Below are 23,978 nucleotides of genomic sequence, written 5' to 3'. Positions count from 1 at the left end.
TGGACTTGCTGTAGATAATGTGCCAGAGGAATCTGTACATAGCTTTTTTTATGAAAGGCGTAGTTCATAAAATCATCGAAAATGCACTCTGGTTGTAATGTACGAATCACTATTCGCTGATTAGATTTTATTTAAACACAAGAGACGAAGTAAAGTACCTCAACATAAAATTCGTAAGTTGTAGCATCAAAATAGCTGCTAACATCTCTGCCTACAATTTGTTCAGTAATCCACTGTAAACATTAACTAAGAAAACGTAACATTCCCGAAGTTGGTTAACGGACTATTAGGACTCACTTCCTATCATGGAGATTTCTTGACTGATAGTAATGCAACAATTGAAACAAAATGTTTTTTTATTTATTAGAGATAAAGAAACATTGAACAAACTAAGTCTGTACTGTGACATAGGTACATCGACTTATCGACCTGGTATCGGACATGTCGACTTGTCAGCCACGGTAAGTGTCGGATCGACACATTTCTGTTTCGACATCTCGCACCTAAAGAAATGAAATAAAGAATGTTCAAGAAAGCAATATGTATCTACATGATAATAAAATGATAATATTACGAGGTGTCTTCTCAAGCGACAGACATTCCGCGCCGAAGGCGACAATATGTCTTATTCGCGGAGCTTTAATTATTACCTTTCTACAATTATCAATTTACAAGGAATTAATTGGCTATCTCTATACAGGTAATTTAGTCTGAAACATGTGTCCTACTTCTTTTTGATAAGGTATCTAGGGTAGTCATGTACGTCGTGACCAGTCTAGAAAGGTTGAAGTGAGCAGAAAGGTAATATAGCCATGTAAACCGTTAGTTGTCCATATTTTCGCAATTAATAACAAATACTCTGCATCAAGGCTTTAAAAGATTAAATTCGATGATCAGCTTTTATTCTCAAACTCCACTTTGAAGATTATATCGTACACTGTAGAAGCACATAATGCTGTCTATCCATAAGTGTTTAAATGGCATACTTTAAATTTGAAAAAAAAACTCCAAAATATTGAAATAAATCAGATGATTTCAGTTTTTCCTAACTTACTGGTTAGGGTACAGCTGTCCGTCAGATCCACAAATGATCTGGAAATCATTGGCACAAGAAATGCTTGCAGCGTTCTGACAGAACACGTTTTGAACGATAGAGTGAATTGGGTCCACTGTAGTTGCTGCTGTAGTTGTTGTCATCATCACCGTCGTGGTTGTCGTAGCAACGGTTGTCGTCATGCCCATAGAACCTGTCCCTGTTTGTATGGCAGGTGCCGCTGTTGCAGGTGGCATTGTTGAAGCAGGTGCCGCTGTTGCAGATGGCATTGTTGAAACAGGTGCTGCTGTTGGTGGTGGGCATTCGCCATGGCTAGCAAGTTTTAAATGATGGGCGGCGTGTTTGAACTCGCACACGGCATGCGAGAATTTACAACTGAAATCGAACAACATTTTTTTATATAAAAGATAGAGAAAAACATCTGAAAACAACACTCTTTCTCCTGTGCAATAGAAATGTCAATATTGTTCATGAACTTGTCATAAAGGGAGGTAATTGAAAACTATGGATTCAGTACTATTTGTTAACTTACTATGTTAATCAATAAACAAACGTTTGACAAATATATGAGAAACCAATTTTCAAACATTAGATTTAACATGAAATTTGTAGATTGTATGTTCGTAACAAAAATGTGTCAGTCACATCACAAACTAAACGGACACTTTAAATGGAACTTACATTTCAGAATTTTGTTCAACAACTAAACGATACCCTTCTAAACTTCTCAAATCTCCATTCAATAGCCTATATCATTATCTAGTTCGACCACCAGTTTACACATATTGTTTGACTGACGATGGTCAAAATTGTTTGACTGGCCAGCCATTCATCAAATGTTTTATTACATAAAATCAGATTTTTTTTCTTTTTTTTTTCAAGTCACCAAACAAAATAAGTAACTGTCGAATATAAACTGGCTAGTCATATATCAAACAATGGAATGAGTTCTGAAACAAATTCAACTGGTGTTTTACAACTAAGTGATTATCTTACTGGTTATCGTAAGTAACACCGTCACTTCCGCAGACTTTCTCGTCCCCCTGTGTTACATGTGTCGCACAATCTACAAGAAGCAATTCGAGGCACAATTTTTCGTTGTAATGGAGTTCTATATCGACAATGGCGGCATCAACTTGTCCGGAATCTGGAACGCTTCCACCATGGTTATTGTGACTGTGGTGCTCATTGCTGTGACCTTGCGAAGCCACGATCACAACTGACATGTAAAATGAAACATTCAGTTTAGGTATGAGACCCTACGTGCTTGAATCTTTCAAGTGACAGATAGGATACTTTAGTTAAAAAAGTCAAATTCATGTCAACCTGTAGCTACAAAACTTCAGCTCAGTGAAACGAATCCCGTGCAGCAGCTATTGAATCCTAACCAGACATCATGCCTGAAGTCTGTCCCGCTATAATTTCCTCCAATGAAATGCCATCAACTCTTCCTTACTTTTAAACATTTCTTATTACTAGATTCTAGTATTTTTCTTTTGATCTGACATAAAACATGTAACAAATTCAGAACACAGTTTCAAATGGGCCGTAACCGCTGTCTGCAATGTTTTGCCCGCCATGGCAGTTGTGACGGTACTACAATTTAAAAACAAACAGGCTGTATGGAATCGTTATTTTTTTTATCTTTTTTGTGTGAATTTAAACATTCTAAGGTATGTTTTCATGAACTTTGTTGAAAATGTTTACATTTATGATTCAATAAAATTGGTTAAGTTATGGTATCCAGAACAGGCAATGTTTCAACCAAATTCCGGTAGGCCTACATGTCTATTTAAAAAAAGCCCTTTTCCTTTTGGAACAATCGCAGTCTAATTAATAATAACAATAACTATAGTCTACATAACAGTAATAATAACAACAATTAGAAGCTAGTAATAATAATAACAATAATCATGTTATTTCTTTCTGTTAAAGTCTCGGTAGATCTAGAGTATCTAGATCTATATCCTAGGTATAAACATTTTGAATAATTTTAAACATTTAAATCTCGAAACGTTACTAAAACACATAGATCAGAAATTTTCACTGTGAATAATATTTCAAAATGCGGTTTAAAACGTGCATTACTGTTACAGTTCCGTAGATCTATATTCTGCGATAAACAACAATTGACGCGCGGGGAGCTGTAAGAGATTATTATCACGTAAATTATGACGTCGAATTGCCGCATGAGGTTCGGTTAATTACAAATGGAATAGATGAAGCTCAGCATAATTTTCACCAAAATTATTTTGATGAACATATAAGAATGAAAAAAAAAATCAAGGCTGTCATGTGTTCTATCGTCTAATTTACCATGGTGCATCGTTAAGATGTTTAGTAATAGAAACAACGCCCTCGTGGTTCAGTTCCTGGGCGTCTGAAATCTGAACCGTGATAAATAAGACGACAAACCACTCGAAGGTATTGATTATTTGTTAAGTAAAATATAAAAATACAAATCTAAAACGAAAAATGGAACAAATATCTTCATCGTCGATATAATTAATGTTGTCTACAAGGCGGACGAACACACTCTGGCTAACCTTTGCTGGTTGTGGAGAGAGATAAGACAAATCGTGATTTTTAATCTGCAAAATCTGATAACATCATTGCCGCATATCACGATTTTGTAGGACATTTTGTAGGGCATTTAAATTACGCCAAAAAAGGCAACATTTTTGTGTTGACCACCAGAATTCGGCCGAATTTGGATCTATAGCGACAAAATGTGTCCCAATGGTACATGTGAGTGTTAAAGATATATAAGATAATATATCGTTGTTAAAAAGACAACCCTGCGATTTATAACAATAACGCCTTACAACCGACTCGGTAGCCTAGTGGTAGAGCGACCGCTTCGAGTGGGGGGGGGGGGGTCGTGGGTTCGATCCCCGGCCGCGTCATACCAGGCATTAAGAGGGTAGTGCTAGGACTGGTCAGCCCGGTGTCAGTATAATGTGACTGGGTGGGGTATCATGTCACGTGTCTACGGCATGATATTCCAGTGAGGCAGCACTATAAAGCTGGGCATTGTGCTCACTGCTACAAGTAGACATCGTCGTTTATATGACTGAAAAATTGTTGAAAAAGACGTTAAAACCGAACACACACACACACACACACACACACGCACGCACGCAAGCACGCACGCACGCACGCACGCACGCACGCACACACACACACACACAGTATCTAACGAAATGTAAAACCACCACTGACCAAATGTTTCAACATGATATTATCTATGTTCTGTGACAGAAAATTCATTTTCTTTTTTATACATATTTTCGCAATAGAAATAGAAGTGTATGATAGCGAGGTATCATTCAGGCTTTGACTGAAATGCCCAGGTGTTAGACGAAGGACATCAACATTGGTCTAAAACGTGATTTTTCTTATTATGTACTTTTTTGTAATAATGTAAATTTTCTTGTATCAAAGGTTTGTTAAAAAGGCTGATTTCATTTGTTATTTACACAGTACGGAAGCAACTGATTGGAGCAGTTTCTTTCCGAAATTATGATCGCTTGCTCTTCTCTTTCTAAGAAATTGACATTGTCGGTCCTGTTAATGATAATAATAACTTTTAGTTTTTAAGTCCGGCTTTCTTTTATAATGGTCAAGATATTATATCGATAACTTTGCTTTAGAAATATTTTGATTGTCCTCTCATTTTTGTTCAACCAGTAGTGCGTGGCCCCTTTTTAAGCGGCTCGTGAGCTAAAATAGAAGATCCTTTTAACAACTTCTACTCACGTACTCATTTTTTCCGTAAATCATTTCGCTTGGACATTTTATGGGCCACCAGAAAAACTGTAAACAACCTGACATGAACTGCGTGACGGATGTTTATCAAACAGTGTCAGAACAATACAAACAGAGGTATAAACTAAGTAGTAATGTATTAAGGGAGTTTTTAATGACTTTTGTCACTCCAAGTTTTAAACTGGAAAATTCCATTGTCATTTTACGCTCTAATTAAGGAATTTCTGGTTAGCGTATCTCTTCAGAAAGAAGTTTTGTTGCAATGATACCAGTGACACTTCTACATAAACACCGTACTTCGGCTAAGTTACACTTGAATACTACGCGTGTGGGGGTGGTTGTGGCGCGGGGGTGGGAGGGGGGGGGGGTAGATGTGATGCGGCTTCATACAAGAGTGAGATATTAATTAATAGGCAGGAATATCTACCAGGTTAGTGATGATTTTGAATAACGTGGCCAACTGAGCCACTTACAGTGTATTTTAACCCGTGAATAAAGACCACCTCCCAATAAAGACCGCATTTTGGCTCTCCTAAGGGTGGTCTTTACAGACAGGTTTGACTGTACTGCAAAGGTTATGGGGCACAGTGTTTCACTAATTCCTTCAGTGTTCGATTAGGCACTTCATCAGTATTGTTGCCTTCATACGTGTTGAGCTTCCCGAGAAGTCTGAGGATGCCATCTGTAGAAATATCAGTGTCTGGCATTTTCCAGGCAAAGGTCGCAAAGCTTAAATGCTGACAAAGTTCTAGACAAATGGGCGCACGATTTCTCCTGCCTTTTGAACACAAATGATGGGAGTGAACTTTCTGCTTTTGATTTTTCAGTGTCTGATTTTGATATCAATGGGAAAGATGATGATGGTTTACATTTTAACTCGGTTATATCAGTTGAAGAAACACTCCATGCTATTGTACGAGCTAAATCTGGTAAATCTCCTGGTTTAGACAATATACCTGCAGAACTTCTTAAAAATGACTCTGCCATTCACACGCTGGTAAATCTTTTTAATCAGTGTTACAATAGGAGTATGGTGCCATCTGCATGGTCTAATGGAATTATTACACCAGTCCCTAAATCGTCAACATCCGACCCTAGAGATCCGTTGTCCTAATAGGGGTATTACACTAGCCTCGTCCATCTATAAAGTGTACTGTAGTATTTAGTATTTAGTATTAAAGTAAATGGTGTATGTCTAATGAAATAATTCATGATGAACAAAATGGTTTTATAAAGGTAAAAGTACAATTGATCATGTACATACTTTAACCAGTATAATAGAAACAAGGAAACTTAAGAAAAAGAGCACGTTCACTGCTTTCATTGATTTTAGAAAAGCATACGATTTCATCCCGAGGTCTATGTTGAGGTCAAAAATTAATAAGTTTCGTCTACAAGGCAAACTTTTCCGTGCTGTTGTGTCACTTTATAAGGATATACAGTGTTGTATTAGACTAATTGGTTTTGAGTCTCCATGGTTTGAAGTGAATTGTGGTTTTAAGCAAGGCTGTCCATTGTCGCCGGTCCTATCTAATTTATATATCAATGATTTAGTAACTGTAATTGTTAAATGGAAACAGTCTTTATATGGAGTATCTTAAGTTACAGGAAAGGGTAGAAATAAGTTAAGAACTTATAGAAACTTTAAGTCTGTCTTTGAGACTGAAAATTATGTAAAACAGCGTTTACCATTCCATTATCGTAGAGCAATGGCTTTATTTAGGTGTGGTGTAGCACCAATTCGACTAGAAACTGGGAGGTATGAAACATACCTATACAAAAAAGAACCTGTTTTAACTGTACTGATCTTGTTGAAGATGAAAAACATGTCTTGTTACACTGTCCACTCTATATGCAATCTAGGGAAGAGTTGTATGCATCTATCAGAGCTATTGTTAGTAATTTTGAAAATTTATCTGATGATAAGAAATTAAATACTCTATTTGCAAACCATTGTACTGCTAAGTTTACAGCCAAAGCCTGCTTTAATATTTTAAAACATAGAAGAAGTTTAGTCTACTGTAGATAATAAGTATATTTTATAGTAGGACTATTATCATATTTTATATGTACATGGTAGTAAAAGGATGTTGTGAATCTAACATCTTATATCAAATTTGATTTGACAGGATGAATTTCTTTTAAATCATTTTAGAAGTACTATTATTGTTGTTTTTAGCATGTCTGATCACAGGAGGAAATAAATGAATTCTACATGAGGCGGTTGACATTTGTACGTTGGTGTTGGTTTATCAATTTTAAGAAATATGCCTTTGAAACTTAATGCTAGTGTACCATCACTAAATGAGTAAACAGACCAAGAACCATAATCCTTCCATACATTTCGACAAAATTATGGCCCTGTATGTGTACTTAATAAAAGATTTGAATTTCTTGGTCAAAATGTTGTTAACGTCACATCAGGAAGGTCTAATACGTATCAGTTGTTCCAGGTCACATCAATCTTCTTGAATACCTTAGAAGCAATAGTTTTGACTTTTTTTCTTTGTTGATGTGTGTGTGTTAACAGTCTTGTAAAAGCAAAGCCAAGGTAACGCCTCTCGGATCTCGGTTTATAAATACCTTTTTCCAGTTGTCAAGAATAGATCGGTTCACAACTTCTTTTTTTTATTTTCTTTTTTTTTTCTTTTTAAATGTTTTAGAAATAAAATGACATGTATAGTATAAATAACAGCAATATTAATTAAAGTAAGCTATGCTTACCCGTCTCTTGTAATTCTGTAAAGAAAGGCATATGTATTTAAACAAGATTTTATTATGTTTTATTGTGACATACATATGATGAGACGTAAATAAACTATTGAATTGAATTGAATACTTCCTGACTTCTTCTCTTTGTCATATGTATGAATATTCTAGTCTGTTTTAATTAGACTCATTCTCCACTGACATAACTGTAAATGTTAACAGATATTTTCTGGTATTTTTTCAATCTTGGGTTTATTCATTCCGTATTTATCTTGTACATTCATTGAATAATACATGTGCTGTTTCGTTTTATTTTATTATGTCCGACATGTTTTAGGCTATAACGGTATTTTTATTGTTATCGCATGCTTGTAAAAAAGCCTTTATATGGAATAAACTTTGCCAATTCATGGTTGCCGTATGATTTAATCTCAACATAGAAAAAACTAATCAGTCACTTGTGTGTGCGCGCGCGTGCGTGTATGTGTGCACCTGCGTGGGTTTGTAAACGCTGCCAACTGCGTAATTTCGTATGAATACACACCAACGTACTGGGGATACGCCTCAAACCGGGGAATTCCCCAATTCATTTTAACAATACCACGTTATTCCTGACCTTCAAATTAGTCATCTCTCGAAATTTGAGCTTATTCTGAGCGATAGAAATTTATTCCCCGGTACGCCGGTTCTGGTCATACACATATCTCACACACAATCAGAATTTCACAAGTGTGTGTCTTTCGCCATTTACTGCAGTTCACCAGTTTACCTGTATACAACTCGTAGTACATACAGACAAAGGTTTAAATTATTTTCACTAATTTAACATATGTTTTCGTCATTATAAGCTCATTAGTGAAAAGATTATGTTGATTAATTCATCAATTACCAATTAAATATCTTTTTACGTTCACAAGGCAGTATTATATATTTATGTTACCGCATATCTTTTCCGGCTTATTGTGTTATGCGCTTTTATTTCTATATTAATGACTTGATTTGACAATTTTAATGTTAACTGAGAATATTATAATATACAGGAACACTACTCAAAATATACATTTTATATATAGATTTTATGTATATTCATCGCATTTAACAAACTTTCAACTTCAAGCGAGGTGCTGAAATATACTAATTTCTTTTGAACTACCGTGCTGCATTTGAAAAAATAAAGTAGCCCGGCTTATTAGTCATTCGATCTTGCACTTTTTAGTAGAGACACACCATGAACATAAAATGATTGAAGGTTATGTCAATTAGAAATCTGGATATGGAACACTGACTTTTCGCACCTTCTCTTGTCAGGGGCAGACAACTCATATAAAAGATATTTTCAGCAGATTTCTTTTTAAATCGTCATATTTCGCTCAATTTTTAATAAAACTTTAAGATTTTTGGGATTTAAGTGTTTTGTGTTAATATCTTTCTATTTATAGTATTAAAAGCAGGTTTACTCTCAAGTTTATTCATGCGCAACGACTTCCGTTATTTTGATAAAAATGTTCTTAGTAGTTATATTTTTAATGAATCATGACAAACTTTTGATTGTTATATAATTTATCTTTATAGGAATGCAAAGTTGAAATAATGTAAATAAATAATATATTTCGGAAAAAGACAAAAATATTCATTGTGGTTTATAAATAGCTATCGGTCTTTCTTCTTTTATCAAAATTACTGTAAAATGTTTGTAATATAATATTCATTTTTCAATTCAAAACCCTTAAAACAACACTTATTACACTTTTGTGACATTATCCGCGATCGAATATATCATTTTCCTGAAAAAAAATCAGTTAACGCAATTAAAAGGGAGGTAATCGGTAAATGGAAATAGATTTTGCATATTTGTCGCATTACCGTGATTAATGTGTTATAATATTGGTTAGTTACAAGTATCCAGGCACTTATGTATTTAGATTAAAAGGTTCGTGGTCTCAAAAAGAATACTTGAGTGGAATTATTCATGGTGATATACCATTAAATAAATTGCACATTCTGACAGCTGGATTTGGTTGCAAGTTAAACAAAGAAGTTAGTAGTCAATCTCTGTACATTTAAAAAATCAGGATTAAAATCACGGGGGCGTAGCTCGAGTGATATAATAATACGCATCAGAACGACAAACAATGAATAGCAAATCACTAAATTAGATATATTATTTCGATTCTAACACGTTACGATGGACTTTAAAGTATATCCTTGACGACATCCATTAAAATGCAAGTATTTGCCTATTTTCTATTTTATGTTGATTTCTTTTCATGCGCGACTGACGTAATAATTGTGACGTCAGGAAAATGTATTGATACATAAAAATACACAATAATCAGCTATGAAAATGAATTCGGTTGTGTTAGAATTTGCGATAAACAACGGTTGACGCGCGAACCGGTAAGACATCATTATGAAGTCCATTATGACGCCAAATGCTGGCATGACGTCCGGTTTATTACTACTTGGATAAATGAAGCCAAGCAAAAAAAAAACTATCAGAAAATTTCAATGACCATGTAAGAATAAAAATAAAGAAGGCCGTCGAGTGGTTTTTCACCTGATTTATCACGGTTCAAAGCTCAGTGCGCAGGAATTGAACCAAAATGTTTTAATATATCTAAAAAAAAATGCGATATTTTTAACAACGTGATTTATATAAAGGCATGGGTGTGATATTTTAAGTGAAATGTTTCTATAAATCTAACAAAGCTGTTTTACTCTTTGAAACGGAATGATGTGTGTATCATTCTGTATATTTTTGCAAACTACCGTAATAAAAGATATACTCAAATGAACAGAACTAAATCGTGATTTATTTCTTACGTTAATCAAACTGTATTTATATCTGACATATGAATATTTTTAGATTGTAAGAAAATTAACATCAGAACATAATTTAATCACACAAAACATGAAAAAGTCTTAAAGAGTTATTATTGACCTATCATCCTAAAAGTCTATGGCCATAGTGTAAAATAAAAATCAGCTAAATATATTCGTGTTTTAAATGTTAAGGGGTGCGTATTTCGGACGCATCAATGTAATACATACCAAAATGGAAACTGCTAATTTGCTATTTATATCATATAAGTACATTTTTTATTTGTCCTTCTTTAACATTGTTTACACTGATTCAGTTTTGCATTACTTTAACTGATTTTATAGATAAACTTTTCAACTTACAGCATATATTTATACTAGCATGAATCATCTTGAAAGTGTCTTATGACTAATGTCCAGTGTAATCACAAAAGAAAGACCACGCGACGTCTGTAAGCAATCGTACATCCAAATTAGTAATAAGATATACTTCTCGGAAACCCTACAGCAAATGTATTAATGTGGTGTCACAATGCAGTGTTCCCATTGGTCACATCCGGTAACATACACATTTACCATACCGCAATTGTTCCACCTTTACGTAAAGTCGTAGTAATGGTACATACGTTTATCGTTTATAATGCAGAAGTTATTTTAACATATACTAATGAGGTAGCCTGTCCAAACTGTAATGTACTTTGTTGACTTAGAAACATATGTAAAAGTACATTTATAAATATTTTGTCTACAGTCATACGATGGACTAGCACAGTATAGCCTATCATCTCACTGGTGAAATGCAGTTTGATATAAATGTTAGATCAAAGTCGCCACACTATAAGAAAACATTAAGCAATCATACATTTTTTTCTCATTAATTAGATAATAGAATAATGTATCTCTGACAGGTAAAAACACCCCAAAAATGAAATTTAGTAAGGAGATCGTTTCAAACATGCGCAAATTTTCAGTTTTATTCATCAGTTAAAAAGTATATTCGGGTGAGTACCCTACCCCTTCCCCCCCCCCCCCCCCCCCCCCCCCCCCCGACACACACACACGCACGCACGCACGCACGCACACACACACACACACACACACACACATAGCCACACAAAGCCAACAGTCGAGGACAAAACAAACTAAAGGAACACAGTCGGGCACTGCTTTGGAACGGTCAGTGGCAAAAACACCACTGGGTAGCTTAAACCGGTTCATGGTGCATACCCAGCCTTACTCTTACCCCATCATGTTCCAAAGACACGGGACAGTGTAAATAAAAGTAATCTCCTCCAGGTGAATTTCTTACACACGTAATGGAAACAAAAGAGCATGGCATGTTTAACACAAAAACGCTCGTGTAAAAATATAAATAAAGCAAACCTTTATATTCAAAAACGTATGTACTCAATCCCGGAAGACAGAGCAACGAGAGAAACACCCTTAATGTTCCGACAAAACAGACCAAAAGACAGATATCAAAATAGTCCTGGTGGATTTAAAAACTGCTTATCATAGAGTCCTCCCCTTCTTCGGTTAGACACAGCCAAAGAGGGAAACGTAGTGTCCAACTGTAAATGGGTTGAACACTAAACATGTGGTATGTCTCAAAACAGTTGGGTCGTAACCTCTTTCAATAAAACGTTTTATAATTTTACCAAATACAGTTGTAAATTTACCATGACCCAAGATCATCTACGAAGTTTGTAAACCACATACGAAAGTCGCACAGATACATTTATAGGTCATATGGTGACTTTCCCACTTTCAGGAAGACCACAAGTGTCCCTCCGTTTTTTTTATCACGGGCGGACAACAGGGTAGTTTGAAATTGTTACTTTTAATTATGAATTTTGTTATAATTAATAATAATTCATTTATATTTTGTTGGATTTAACGCCGCACCGACACATTATAGGTCATATGGCAACTCTCAAGCTTTTATTGTGGAGGAAGACCTCAGGTGCCCCGCCGTGCATTGTTTTATCACAAGCTGGAACCTGGGTAAAACCACCGACCTTCCGTAATCTAGCTGGATTTGTTTTTTGTTACTTTAAGTATAGTATCTGAAGTAGCACGCAACTGTTTCCTTAAATATAAAGTTATAATGAATCCTTTATACCTGAATCTACAAAATACACAATTTTATTATATATTAAAAAGCAGTTTTGTTGCAGATAAGTTAACGGTAATCAAATGCAAGTCAATGTCTGGATAAATTTATATAACTGTTCAATTCACACAGTAATTTTATACTCAAACACATAAAATTGAGCAAAATGTACGTATAATAATCATAATAATTCAAACAAAAATGTTGAGTATTATCATTCATTTTCAAACGAACTCATTTAAAGACATTCTTTTTATTTATTACTGCCGATAATTTACAGGTATGGTAAGATCATAGAAAATGAAACATTATTCGTGAGAAAAAAATATAAATAGACTAAATGAATTTTACGACATCGAATCCTTCAACAATTTACAAAATTCGTTTGCCAAGAATAACCAAGGCCTAAAAATGTATGAGTTAATACCAGAGCGATATAAAAATGTATATTCTATCTCATGGTCACACCAAAACCATACCAAAAACTGTGCCGAAAGACGTTATCTCACTTTTTACGACACGTACCTTTTACAAATGTACCTAATTTGCATATTGACCGAGGCGTGCGGAACCGCATTACCTTGCAGACTCTACCGTTACAGAAACTTCGGTTAAAATAATGCAGACGTTCTTAAGTATAAAAATGGTAATGTTAGTTAATAAGAATTGACAATCACCTTTCTTTAGCTAATCAACCAAAAACAACGAAGCCGATGTCGCTGTCAAAAATCCCCGTATTTACTGCACGGTGCTATGTTAAATTATATCAAGTGTGAGATAAGCGATATGCGCTTCAGTTTTGCGCATAATTTGTTGCTGTTCTAGTTGAATACATAGCCTTAGGTACCATCTCTGCATCTTGTAGTATTTTGCTGTAGGTAAGGAAGGGGGACTTTCTAAATATCGATACTCTTCAAAATGTCGTGTTTGTTTTGTCGCTTGAAGTTTTGTTGCTGGACCCTCGAACAACTGGACCTTACTCGGTAGAATAACAAATATATGTTTGATCTATTTCAAGAACAAAATCTCGAAAAGAACTTTAAGGAGACTTATCTTTCTTCTATATAGAAGTAAGAATGTTATACTCCTGTCAAAATTGAGTTGATCTTCCCGTTGATCGACCGACATGAGTATAACATCACACACACACACACACACACACACACACACACCTTATTGTGGCATGACAAATTTTAAAATGGGCCAAAGAACATTCAAATATGAACTATGAGAATAAAATGACCAAATAAGCACAACTTATGATAGTAATTGTATCCATATTCATTAATGCACAATACTGCAACCTCCTCATTCAATATACAAAAAAACACACAGGTAAACTGTACATAACACTTATACAAGCATACAAACAAATACATGCAAAAAGGTCGGGCCTTATTTTCGGAATAATGGTTGGAAAGACTGTGATGAAATTTTTTTTGTAATAAGTTAAACATGTATATAAAATTATCACACCCGCTTCATATGTATGTTTCACCCTTTTCAAAGGTGACTGACTTACAATGGTAACCAATTACTGCACCAGTTCGTATTCTTCAAATACAGACAAAGAGTGTTCTGACCAAAGAGATAGAGTGAGAAAAGGCTCCCAGAAAACACACACACACACACACACACACACACACACACACACACACAACGAACCTTCTTTCCGGATATTTTACCTAATCGGGATCAACTTGCATTAGTTCATGTCAAAACATTATCTCACATACCACTTTTAAAAATTGATTTCTAAACAAGTTTTTTAAATGACTACAATAAACAATAAAATATCAGCTAGATACTTAAATAAATATATTAAGTTTTTTATTGAGCCACTTCTATATGAGTTGAGGCACTGGTGTGAATAAAAGTGTTTGATATTGCATGTTTCAATTAGCTGTAATCTTATTCTTTAAGGGAATATTTCTTCTTTCAAGGTTATATACGTTCCTTGCTTTTTAACAATTAGAAAGGGTCTGCTCTTCTTAGTGTTTTATATACCATCCCTTAGTCTAGCTCTGTTGCGAAATAGTCATGAAATTAACCACTCTACGTTGTTCTTCATTGTGTTAAATTAAGTAATATATCAATGCAAAAGAATAGAAAAATATTTAAATCGAATTACGATCTACGTATGAATTGATTATTACATAAATACGAGGTTTAGTTCGCATCTACAAGAAAGAAATATACAACATTTAGAATGAGCAAAATATTAGGCATTTCTCCCTTATGTGTGGACAAGTTTAAAATGACCCGAAAAGGCATTTATAGTCAGAAGAATTCTAAAGCGATATAATCGAATTATGAACACGTTTCCTCTTTTTTATAACACTATTTTATAAAATTTTTGTCTTTGTTTGGAAACAGGATGTAAATTTTACGAAATGTGATACGTCGTTTTAGATAATTTATCCCTGTTCATACCAAAGGGGTCCGACACGTGTGGGTCACCTTAATATGGCATAATAAATAGTCCTAAGGCAATGGGGGGGGGGGGGGAAACATTGGTCAATAGATATATAACTGTGACCAGGGAAATTGCTCTCTATGGGCCTTTCAACCACCTCACTCTACAAAACCCCCCAAAATTTTAACACGCTTCGTTGCATTCATTGTTTCTCTCTGTGAATTACAGGGCTATGCATTGCCTCTCATGAAAACACACAACTTTAATCCATGCCTTAAACGATGTTCATTTTGTCAAGCTTTGTATGTCACAATAACGAATAAATTTCGATCCATTTACACGCGTTCGTACACACGGAATTCATCAGTAAAATGAATCTTTAATTCAAATTATCGGCGAGTAATTGCTACAGATCGATAAACAAACATATTTTACTAACACACACCACTGTTGAAATGTTTCTGTTTCACTTAACATAGACAAAAATCAGTTCCAAGTAAATTTCAAAACATTTTCGCCAACATACTCCATTTTCCATGTCGTGCTATTGACAGAACCGGTGATATAACAAATGATTTGATTGGCTAAGCGCTTTAAAATCACTTGTTACATCACCCGTTCTGTCTAATGGCACGCGCCAGTAAAGATGGAGGATGGTGGGGGAAATATTTTTAAAATTTACTTGGAACTGATTTTCGTCTGTGTTAAGTGAAAAATAAATATAACATTAGTGGTGAGTGTTAGTAAATATGTTTGTTTATCGGACTGTAGCAATTTTTTACCGACAATTTGCGTTCAAGAGTCATTTTACTGATGCATTCCGTGTATACGATAGCGTGTAAATGGATCGAAATTTATTCGTTATTGTGACATACAAAGCTTGACAAAATGAACATCGTTTAAGGCATGGATTAAAGTTGTGTGTTTTCATGAGAGGCAATGCATAGCCCTGTAATTCACAGAGAGAAACAATGAATGCAACGAAGCGTGTTAAAATTTTGGGGGGTTTTGTAGAGTGAGGTGGTTGAAAGGCCCATAGAGAGCAATTTCCCTGGTCACAGTTATATATCTATTGACCAATGTTTCCCCCCCCCCCCCCATTGCCTTAGGACTATTTATTATGCCATATTAAGGTGACCCACACGTGTCGGACCCCTTTGGTTCATACAAAGTATTCAAAAAGTAGCCTGTCTTTGATATTTATTAAAATAATGTAACTTTGAGAAGCTCTACATAGCCCAATTGTTTTGTCACCAGATTATAAAAAAAATTCGAAAAGGGCGATAAAATTCTATACGTTGCTGAACATGATCAAATTATTTTTACGAATTCAATAGTCCTAATGATGACGTCATAAAACAGTTTGCCCAGGCTTTCATGGTTGACTGATTCGAGTGTTCCATATCCAGAATTTATCTTCTGGTATTGTTCTTTAAGAAATGTAATATCTTATGTCTCTACTAAAATGTGCAAGGTTCGGCCATATTTTAGGTTTTATAAGCCGGGTAATGTAGTATTACCTCCAAAGATGTTCATATAATCAGCTCATAATTCAATTACCTATGTAAGTTCAACAGTAAATAATACTGCAAAGCCAGAGAATTTTAATACAATTTCATTATTTATAAAAAAAAGCAACAACATTTGTACATTAACTAATTGATTTTATTTACTACACATCAAAGAAAAGCATGAGGATCTGACTCTAGTACGTTTAAAATACTAATTAAGAACACGTGAAAATTATAAAACCTACATCATACAGTAGCTAACTTATGCAATTATCTTAACACAGGATTTTCATGCTATTTTCGCTCTGATTTTTTTCAGCAATCGCAATGTGTTGAAATCTATGATGTAAAAATGTTCCAACAAAGCATATAGGCTCATATACATGTCAGAAATTATTGTATTGTACGACGATTCTAGATAGGCATAAGTATAGATATGGCATACAGTTATCTGAACGTGATGATGGTGTTTTTTTTTCAACTTCATGGCCGTAAAAGTTAAATTTGATCAAAACTGCGTTTTAAGAAATTTTGTTTGATGGAAGGGTACGACCTCACTCAATTGCTAATCAGTTCTGTTAATTCAATAATATATCACATTGTATGTGTATTGTGGTAGCACTAAATTTTGGTACTTTGGGGGAAAGAAGAGCGATAAAAAAATATTGTTGATTGAACTGACAATGACGATGAAATCGAAAACAGAACAATATACAGATGAGATCCCTAGGTGTCAGAAAATGCAAAATGTAATGTATTGAATGAATGCCGATCTCTTTATTTCTTATTACACAAGTACAGTCGTTAATGGGAACATGAAAACAGAGACATTTTATTGCCGGGCCCGTGAAAAAAATGTTGTAAAATATTTTTATTGAACCGCCTCGGTAGCCTAGTGGTAGAGCGTCCGCTTCGAGTGCGGGAGGTCGTGGGTTCGATCCCCGGCCGCGTCATACTAAAGACGTAAAAAATGGTACTAGCAGTTTCCTCGCTTGGCGCTCAGAATTAAGAGGGTAGTGTTAGGACTGGTCAGCCCGGTGCCAGTATAATGTGACTGGGTGGGGTATCATGTCACGTGTCTACGGCGTGATATTCCAGTGAGGCAGCACTATAAAGTTGGGCACTGTGCTCAATGCTACAAGTAGACACCGTCGTTTATATGACTAAAAAATTGTTGAAATAGATGTTAAACACGAACAAACACACTATAAAGTTTTGCATTGTGCTCACTGCTACAAGTAGACATTGTCGTCTATATGACTGAAAAATTGTTGAAAAAGATGTTAAACCCGAACAAACACACACACACACACACACACACACACACACATAAACGCACACACACACACACACACACACACACACACACACACACACACACACACACAAAAGATAGCTTTCAGAGAGATAACGACATTATTCAGTTTTACATAATGATTTGTGTAGGTTACTGACCGAGTAGGATGTGTTCATGAATTGAAAATACCCACGCTCGTGCGAATCGTGACACCGAGAGCGCATAGCGCTTGAGGTGTTGCCGCACGATCGCGGGTATTTTCAATTCATGAACACCAGTCTAAGAGGTAAGTAACTGACTTACACAACGTCATTTTCATGTTTTAGTTTTTATCAATTAATTTATTTATAAGTCTTTTCTCCTCCCAGTCAGAAAAAAATGATTGTGGGAATTACTTAAACTTCACCAGGTAAATTAAATTCGTAAAATAATATTTAAAAAGTTTATGAAAGTTCTGCTAATTCGCCGATGTAAATGCATTTTTGTTAACCGATCTTTTTTGTGGGGGGGGGGGGGATGTTTTCTTTGTTTCATTTAACAGAAAAACAAACAACGCACCAGTATGGTCTCTGTAACATCAATAATTCACTTTCTGAAGTTCACATTCTCATGACGTGATATTTAGCAACTATGTTCCGAAAATGGTATCGTCTGTTTAACTGAATGAAAAGTCCGCAATTTGTTTCATTTGCATGTTTATAAAACATTTTTCATGATACACTTAGTTTCAGGCTCTGCATCTACGGTTTCGTCGTGGTCGTGGTCGTCGTCGTCATCATCATCATCATCATCATCATCATCTAACAATAATAATTAAAATAATTATCTTCTTCTACTTCTCCTCCCTCTTAAGTACTGAGACGTGAATTGATGAAAACATGACGATCGTAATTCAAAGGTCAAAATATACAATATCTAAAAAAAAAAATAAGTATACATTTGTAAATGGTACTTGACGCAGGTATTGTCTATTGTCCGTAAGTATTGACCTGACACTCATTAATCTTCTCCAGTATTTTCGGGGGTTTCCATTATCTTAAGAAATATTTGTATGCTAAAATAACCAATATAAGTAACCAATGGCACGGTGGCATAGTGGTTGCTGTCTAACTGCCACGCACGATAGCACGAGATCAAAATCACCTCACCGGACCATTTTTTTAAAGTCAATGAAATGTTGTTATCGATATTACTTTTACTCTTACAATATCTGCGTATCATATTTCACGAAATCTGATTGTTTTCTCTTGTAGATCTAGTATTCTATTTCAGGAAACGCTGGTGAGAAATACTTTGGTTTTTTTTGTAACAAAGTAAGATACTTTTAAATATGTTTTATTTAACATTTTCAATAACATTTATAGAACATAAGGGTTGATCAGATAAGTATGGCAATATTTCTACCGATAAAATTTGGGGGAAGAATGGTCCGTACACAGGAGTTGAACCAAAAATATAGTTTAGCAGCTAAACGTTTTGTCCCCACAACTATTTGCACATGTGACATTGTGAAAATTATACTGAAAAAGAAATGTATACGCAATATTTATATCGCTAATTAATTTCAGACACCGAGCATTAATTTACGGAAAATATACGGAATAGTCTTGAATGTCAGGTCAATACTTACGGAACAGAACAGAACAGAATTTTATTAAAGACTTGTATATAGTACATCGTCAAGCATAATAAACAACACAATATTATATTACATTGTCACGTTATCATGATCTTTTAAACATACAATGATGATTATTCGATAAATAGTAATGTTTGATGATGGAGGATGAACAGTTATAATATAACATTCATAATGTATTTAAAATAATTCTATCAACAAACAGGCATAAATATGTCCTTTAAGTTGCCAATATAAGGCGAAAATGTTAGTATTAATTGTTAACATTCATAATCATATTTCTAGTTTTAATAGATTCTTTAATATACTTTGCAAGATTTAATAATGTAGTCTTTTTATTTGTAGTAATAAGTTCAATAAATTTATACATCGATGGTCTGCTATAATAATACTTCTTAATGTATTTTCTCCTAATATCTATATAACATGGGTATATTAAAATGAAATGGTATTCATCTTCAATATCTATCGTGTTACAGCATAGACAATATCGCTCATTACGTGGTATTCTATTTTGCCCGTATCGGCCAGTTTGAATTCTAAGAGTATGTGCAGACATTCTCATTCTTGTAACAAAAAATCTATAACTTTTAGGTAATAAATCTAAGTAACATTCATATACAAGAGTTGTTTTACAATTTTTAAAAAGATCTAACACGGCACTATTTTCAACAGATGCACGCCACTCTTGCATGTAATTATCAATAAGTCTTTGTTTAAAAATCTTTGGAAACGTTTTACAATCTAACAAACAAGTATTATTGAAATATTCAGAAAAACCATAGTATACTGTAAAATCATTTAATTTTGTGGGCTTGAAATTTCGTGGTTTTGGTCTAAACGGCAATTTCGTGGGGATATAAATTCGTGGATTTCAACTTTTGAACATAAAATTAATGGAAATTTTACTTGTTCGTTGGGATTAATTTTCGTGAATTAACTCAACCACGAAATCCACGAAAATTAGTCCCCCATGAATATTAATGATTTCACAGTATCTAATATTTTTTTTACATTCGATACCCAGTTGTTTTTACCTATAATACAGTCGGATACGCCTAGCTCATAGACTTTCTTTAATATAATATTATCAGTGTTTATTAATTTGCACCAATATTTTATTATTCTCACATACCTATTAATATATAGAGTGTGTCTACCTAACTCACCATAAACACTTGAATTACACGTGCTACTTCTAACGTTTAAGATCCTTTTACAGAATTTCATATGTATACACGCTCAATATCTTTTGACTTATTGTGGTCCCATACTTCAGAAGAGTATGACAAAATAGAGCCTACAAAAGAATCAAACAACTGACATAATAACTTTGGCTTAAAATCAAAATCTTTACAGTTACATAATAAAACATTTAAAGCTTTTAATGCTTTACCAATCAAATGTTCTTGGTTTTAAACAGAACTCCCTGTGTAGTTGAACAATGTACCAAGATAATTAAAACAATCTACAATTTCTATTGGTTGGTCATTGTAAAACCATCTTTCTCTAGCAAAAGTAGGCCCCCTTTTCCTAAATACAACAATTTTAGTTTTCATAACGTTAACTTCTAATCCCCATTGTATACAGTATGTGTGTAATAAATCAAGGCTATTCTGCAAATCTTCCGGGGTTTTAACCATAATTGCCATATCATCAAAGTAATAGAATTAATACAATGTAATAAATCAATAATTACGGACAACAACATTGCATTAGATAAACGTTACAGTTTGAACTCAAAAAGAAAACATCATAATATGTATGTAATGCAAATTATTATGTGATATAAAACAATGTTATTTGTCATTCCTCTCCTTATTTGTAGAGCAAAAACTATCTTTTTATTTAAAAATTCGTCAAAATGTTGATCCAATTGATAAAGGCGGTTACTCTAAGTAACGCTTTCCAGGTTATATAGCAGTAATTCGGTCAAAAATGTGTTTCCGTGGTCTATAAAAAGAAGTCCCTAATAAATAGATCATAATTTTTCCATTTTTCGCGCATTTGCGCGTAAACCGGGGGCCAAATGGGCATTATTTCACTCGTGGAATGAATTCTACATAAAATAAGACACTTTTCATGCTAATATTCGCATGTTTTCGAGTTGTTCACTTGAAAACGAAAGTAGGGTGTTTATTCTGCGGACCGCTTTCTGAAATGCGGCAATATGAGCTAGGGTACCTGACTTCAGGTGACTTGCATTTCACTGCATACTATTCAACACCCTTTTTTCTTTTCGTTTTCTTGAAGCAAATGTATGGATATCTTGTGGAAAATAGGTCTACGATGGAGTGAAAATCTAGAAACTGTATCAAAATTGTTCTAACTAGCTGAATTTTATATGAAACAAAGAACAATTTCTTTTATTGGTATTTAGTCTCCAAATACCCAATAAAATTGTAGGAATTGACATTACCAGATCACGTGAAACTTTATCAGGGAGATCACTGCGCAGGAGTTTGTCTTACATTATGATAATAAAAATAATGGTTTCTGTGGACCACAACTCTGAAATAATTAACTTTCACCATTTCCTCATTTCCCAACAAATTGCATTTATGTGAAACTTCATACACATGCACCTGCATATAAGAACTTTCCACTTAGTTGGTCAAATAATTACTTTAATTTTGTATGTATAGGGATCACCTACTCGCAATGTCAAGGTCATTGCAGGTAGAGGATTTGTATTGCATGGTAATACTTCTTTATCATGTTTATTCTTGACTGATTTCAGCAGTTTATAGCATTATATTGTATTGCTAATGTTGAAAATTTGTAACTAGTCAGTCTAATACAGTAATGATAAGGTAATTTCTCATATTGCAGTAAATGTACTTCAGACACAACACTTTGCGGCGTCTTTGATGCTTGCATCAATGAATTTCCTTGTTTTTATTATGGTTCATTTCCTATAACACCGATCTCTTGATTGACAGTAGTGTAGACATGCAACAATTGAAACAAAATGATTGACAGTAGTGTAGTCATGCAACAATTGAAACAAAATGATTTTCTTATTTATTAGAGATAAAGAACCGTTTAACAAAGTAAGACTGAATCATTGTGACATAGGTACATCGACTTATCGACCTGGTTCCGGACATGCCGACTTGTCAGCCACGGTAAGTGTCGCGTCGACACATCTCTGTTTCGACAACGTGCACCTAAAGAAATGAAATAAAGAATGTTCAAGAAAGCATTATGCATGTACATGATGATGTTATGTATATGTCATTTTCCGCGGAGGCAAATTATTGTTTACTGACCTAGTTTTAAGGCATCATGTAATTTTTAATCCAGAATATTCTATTGTGTTCTGTAACAGTACTGATAAACAGAGTATGACAGTTATTTTTAGAAAAGATTGTCCTTGATTTTTCCAGAATGTTCCTTTTATTCTTAGTTTTACTTGAAAGTTCTGGAACCTTCTTCATTTTTGCCTCAAAATTTAGTGTCCTGAAACCGGCGTTTTACTCGTTTTAATCACAGAAGCAACAGAATCGGCAGGCCAGGCTGAAAATGTCACATAATGAAGTGCTAAGTATATGCTTTACCTCCGCTCAATACTTGCCTTGAATTTAACAAAATTTGATTTTTTTATGATTTTTTTCGCATTGGTATCAGCGCATATTTGTGGAATTTTCAAATCTACTGTCCCTTGCCCCCTAAAATGTCTAGGGCAAAAACCGCGCCAGACCAATTTAATTTGATAAATGCATACTAACAAACAATAACCTATCCTTAAATGGCATACTTAAAATTTGAAATAACTCTAAGATATTGAAATAAATTAGATGGCTTCATTTTTCCTAACTGACTGATTAGGATACAGCTGTCCGTCAGATCCACAAATTATTTGGAAATCATTGGCACAAGAAATGCTTGCAGCGTACTGGCAGAACACGTTCTGAACGATAGCGTGAATTGAGTCCACTGTAGTTGCTACTGTAGTTGATCGTGGTTGTCGTACCAACGGTTGCCGTCATGCCAATAGAACCTGTCCCTGTTTGTGTGGCAGGTGCCGCTGTTGCAGGTGGCACTGTCGAAGCAAGTGCTGCTGTTGGTGGTTGGCCGTGGCTAGCAAGTTTTGATAAATAAATGATGGTGGTGGAAGTGTTTGAACTCGCACACGGCGTGCGCGAATTTACAACTGAAATCGAACAACATTTTTATATAAAAGATAGAGAAAAATATTTCACATGTAGAAATAGAAATTGATGCCGTGTTTACGTTTAAGCCCGCTAGCTTAGCTCACTAAGGAGAGCGCAGATCTACGGATCTCCGGGTCGTGAGTTCGGGCCCTGGGCGAAGCGTATGTTCGCGGTGACGATTTGATAAAAAGACATTGTGTCTGAAATAATTCGTCTTCCACCTATGATTCATGTGGGGAAGTTGGCAGTTACTTGCGGAGAACATGTTTGTACTCGTTCTTGATAGACTGATCTTCCTTTCGAGTGTTAATATTCTGCCAATTTCCTCGACGAATTGCTGGTTGTAGTTGGCTGTACCCTATTTTTGTAATTTGATCAAGACCGCTTTTTTGGCGAAAACGATTTACACTACATAAGACTAACCTTTTGAAATTGAACAATTTGCCGAGATGTACTACCTCACGTAATTATGATATTTTTATAACATATAATAG

General features: G+C 34.6%; 1 protein-coding gene across 1 annotated transcript; it reads right to left on the bottom strand.

Annotated features, from left to right (window-relative positions):
* Positions 1-346: 346 nt before the first annotated feature.
* On the bottom strand, positions 347-11,106 carry LOC128548894 (ovomucoid-like). Its single transcript, XM_053524468.1, has 4 exons — positions 10,715-11,106; positions 2,051-2,273; positions 1,055-1,429; positions 347-503 (listed from the first exon to the last, which is right to left on the bottom strand). The coding sequence occupies exons 1-4, from the start codon at positions 10,740-10,742 to the stop codon at positions 422-424; spliced, it is 708 nt and encodes a 235-aa protein (XP_053380443.1). The 5' UTR covers positions 10,743-11,106; the 3' UTR covers positions 347-421.
* Positions 11,107-23,978: the final 12,872 nt, after the last annotated feature.

This window comes from Mercenaria mercenaria, chromosome 15, assembly GCF_021730395.1.
Source record: "Mercenaria mercenaria strain notata chromosome 15, MADL_Memer_1, whole genome shotgun sequence".
NCBI lineage: Eukaryota > Metazoa > Mollusca > Bivalvia > Venerida > Veneridae > Mercenaria > Mercenaria mercenaria.
This window is presented reverse-complemented; position numbering and strand designations above follow the sequence as displayed.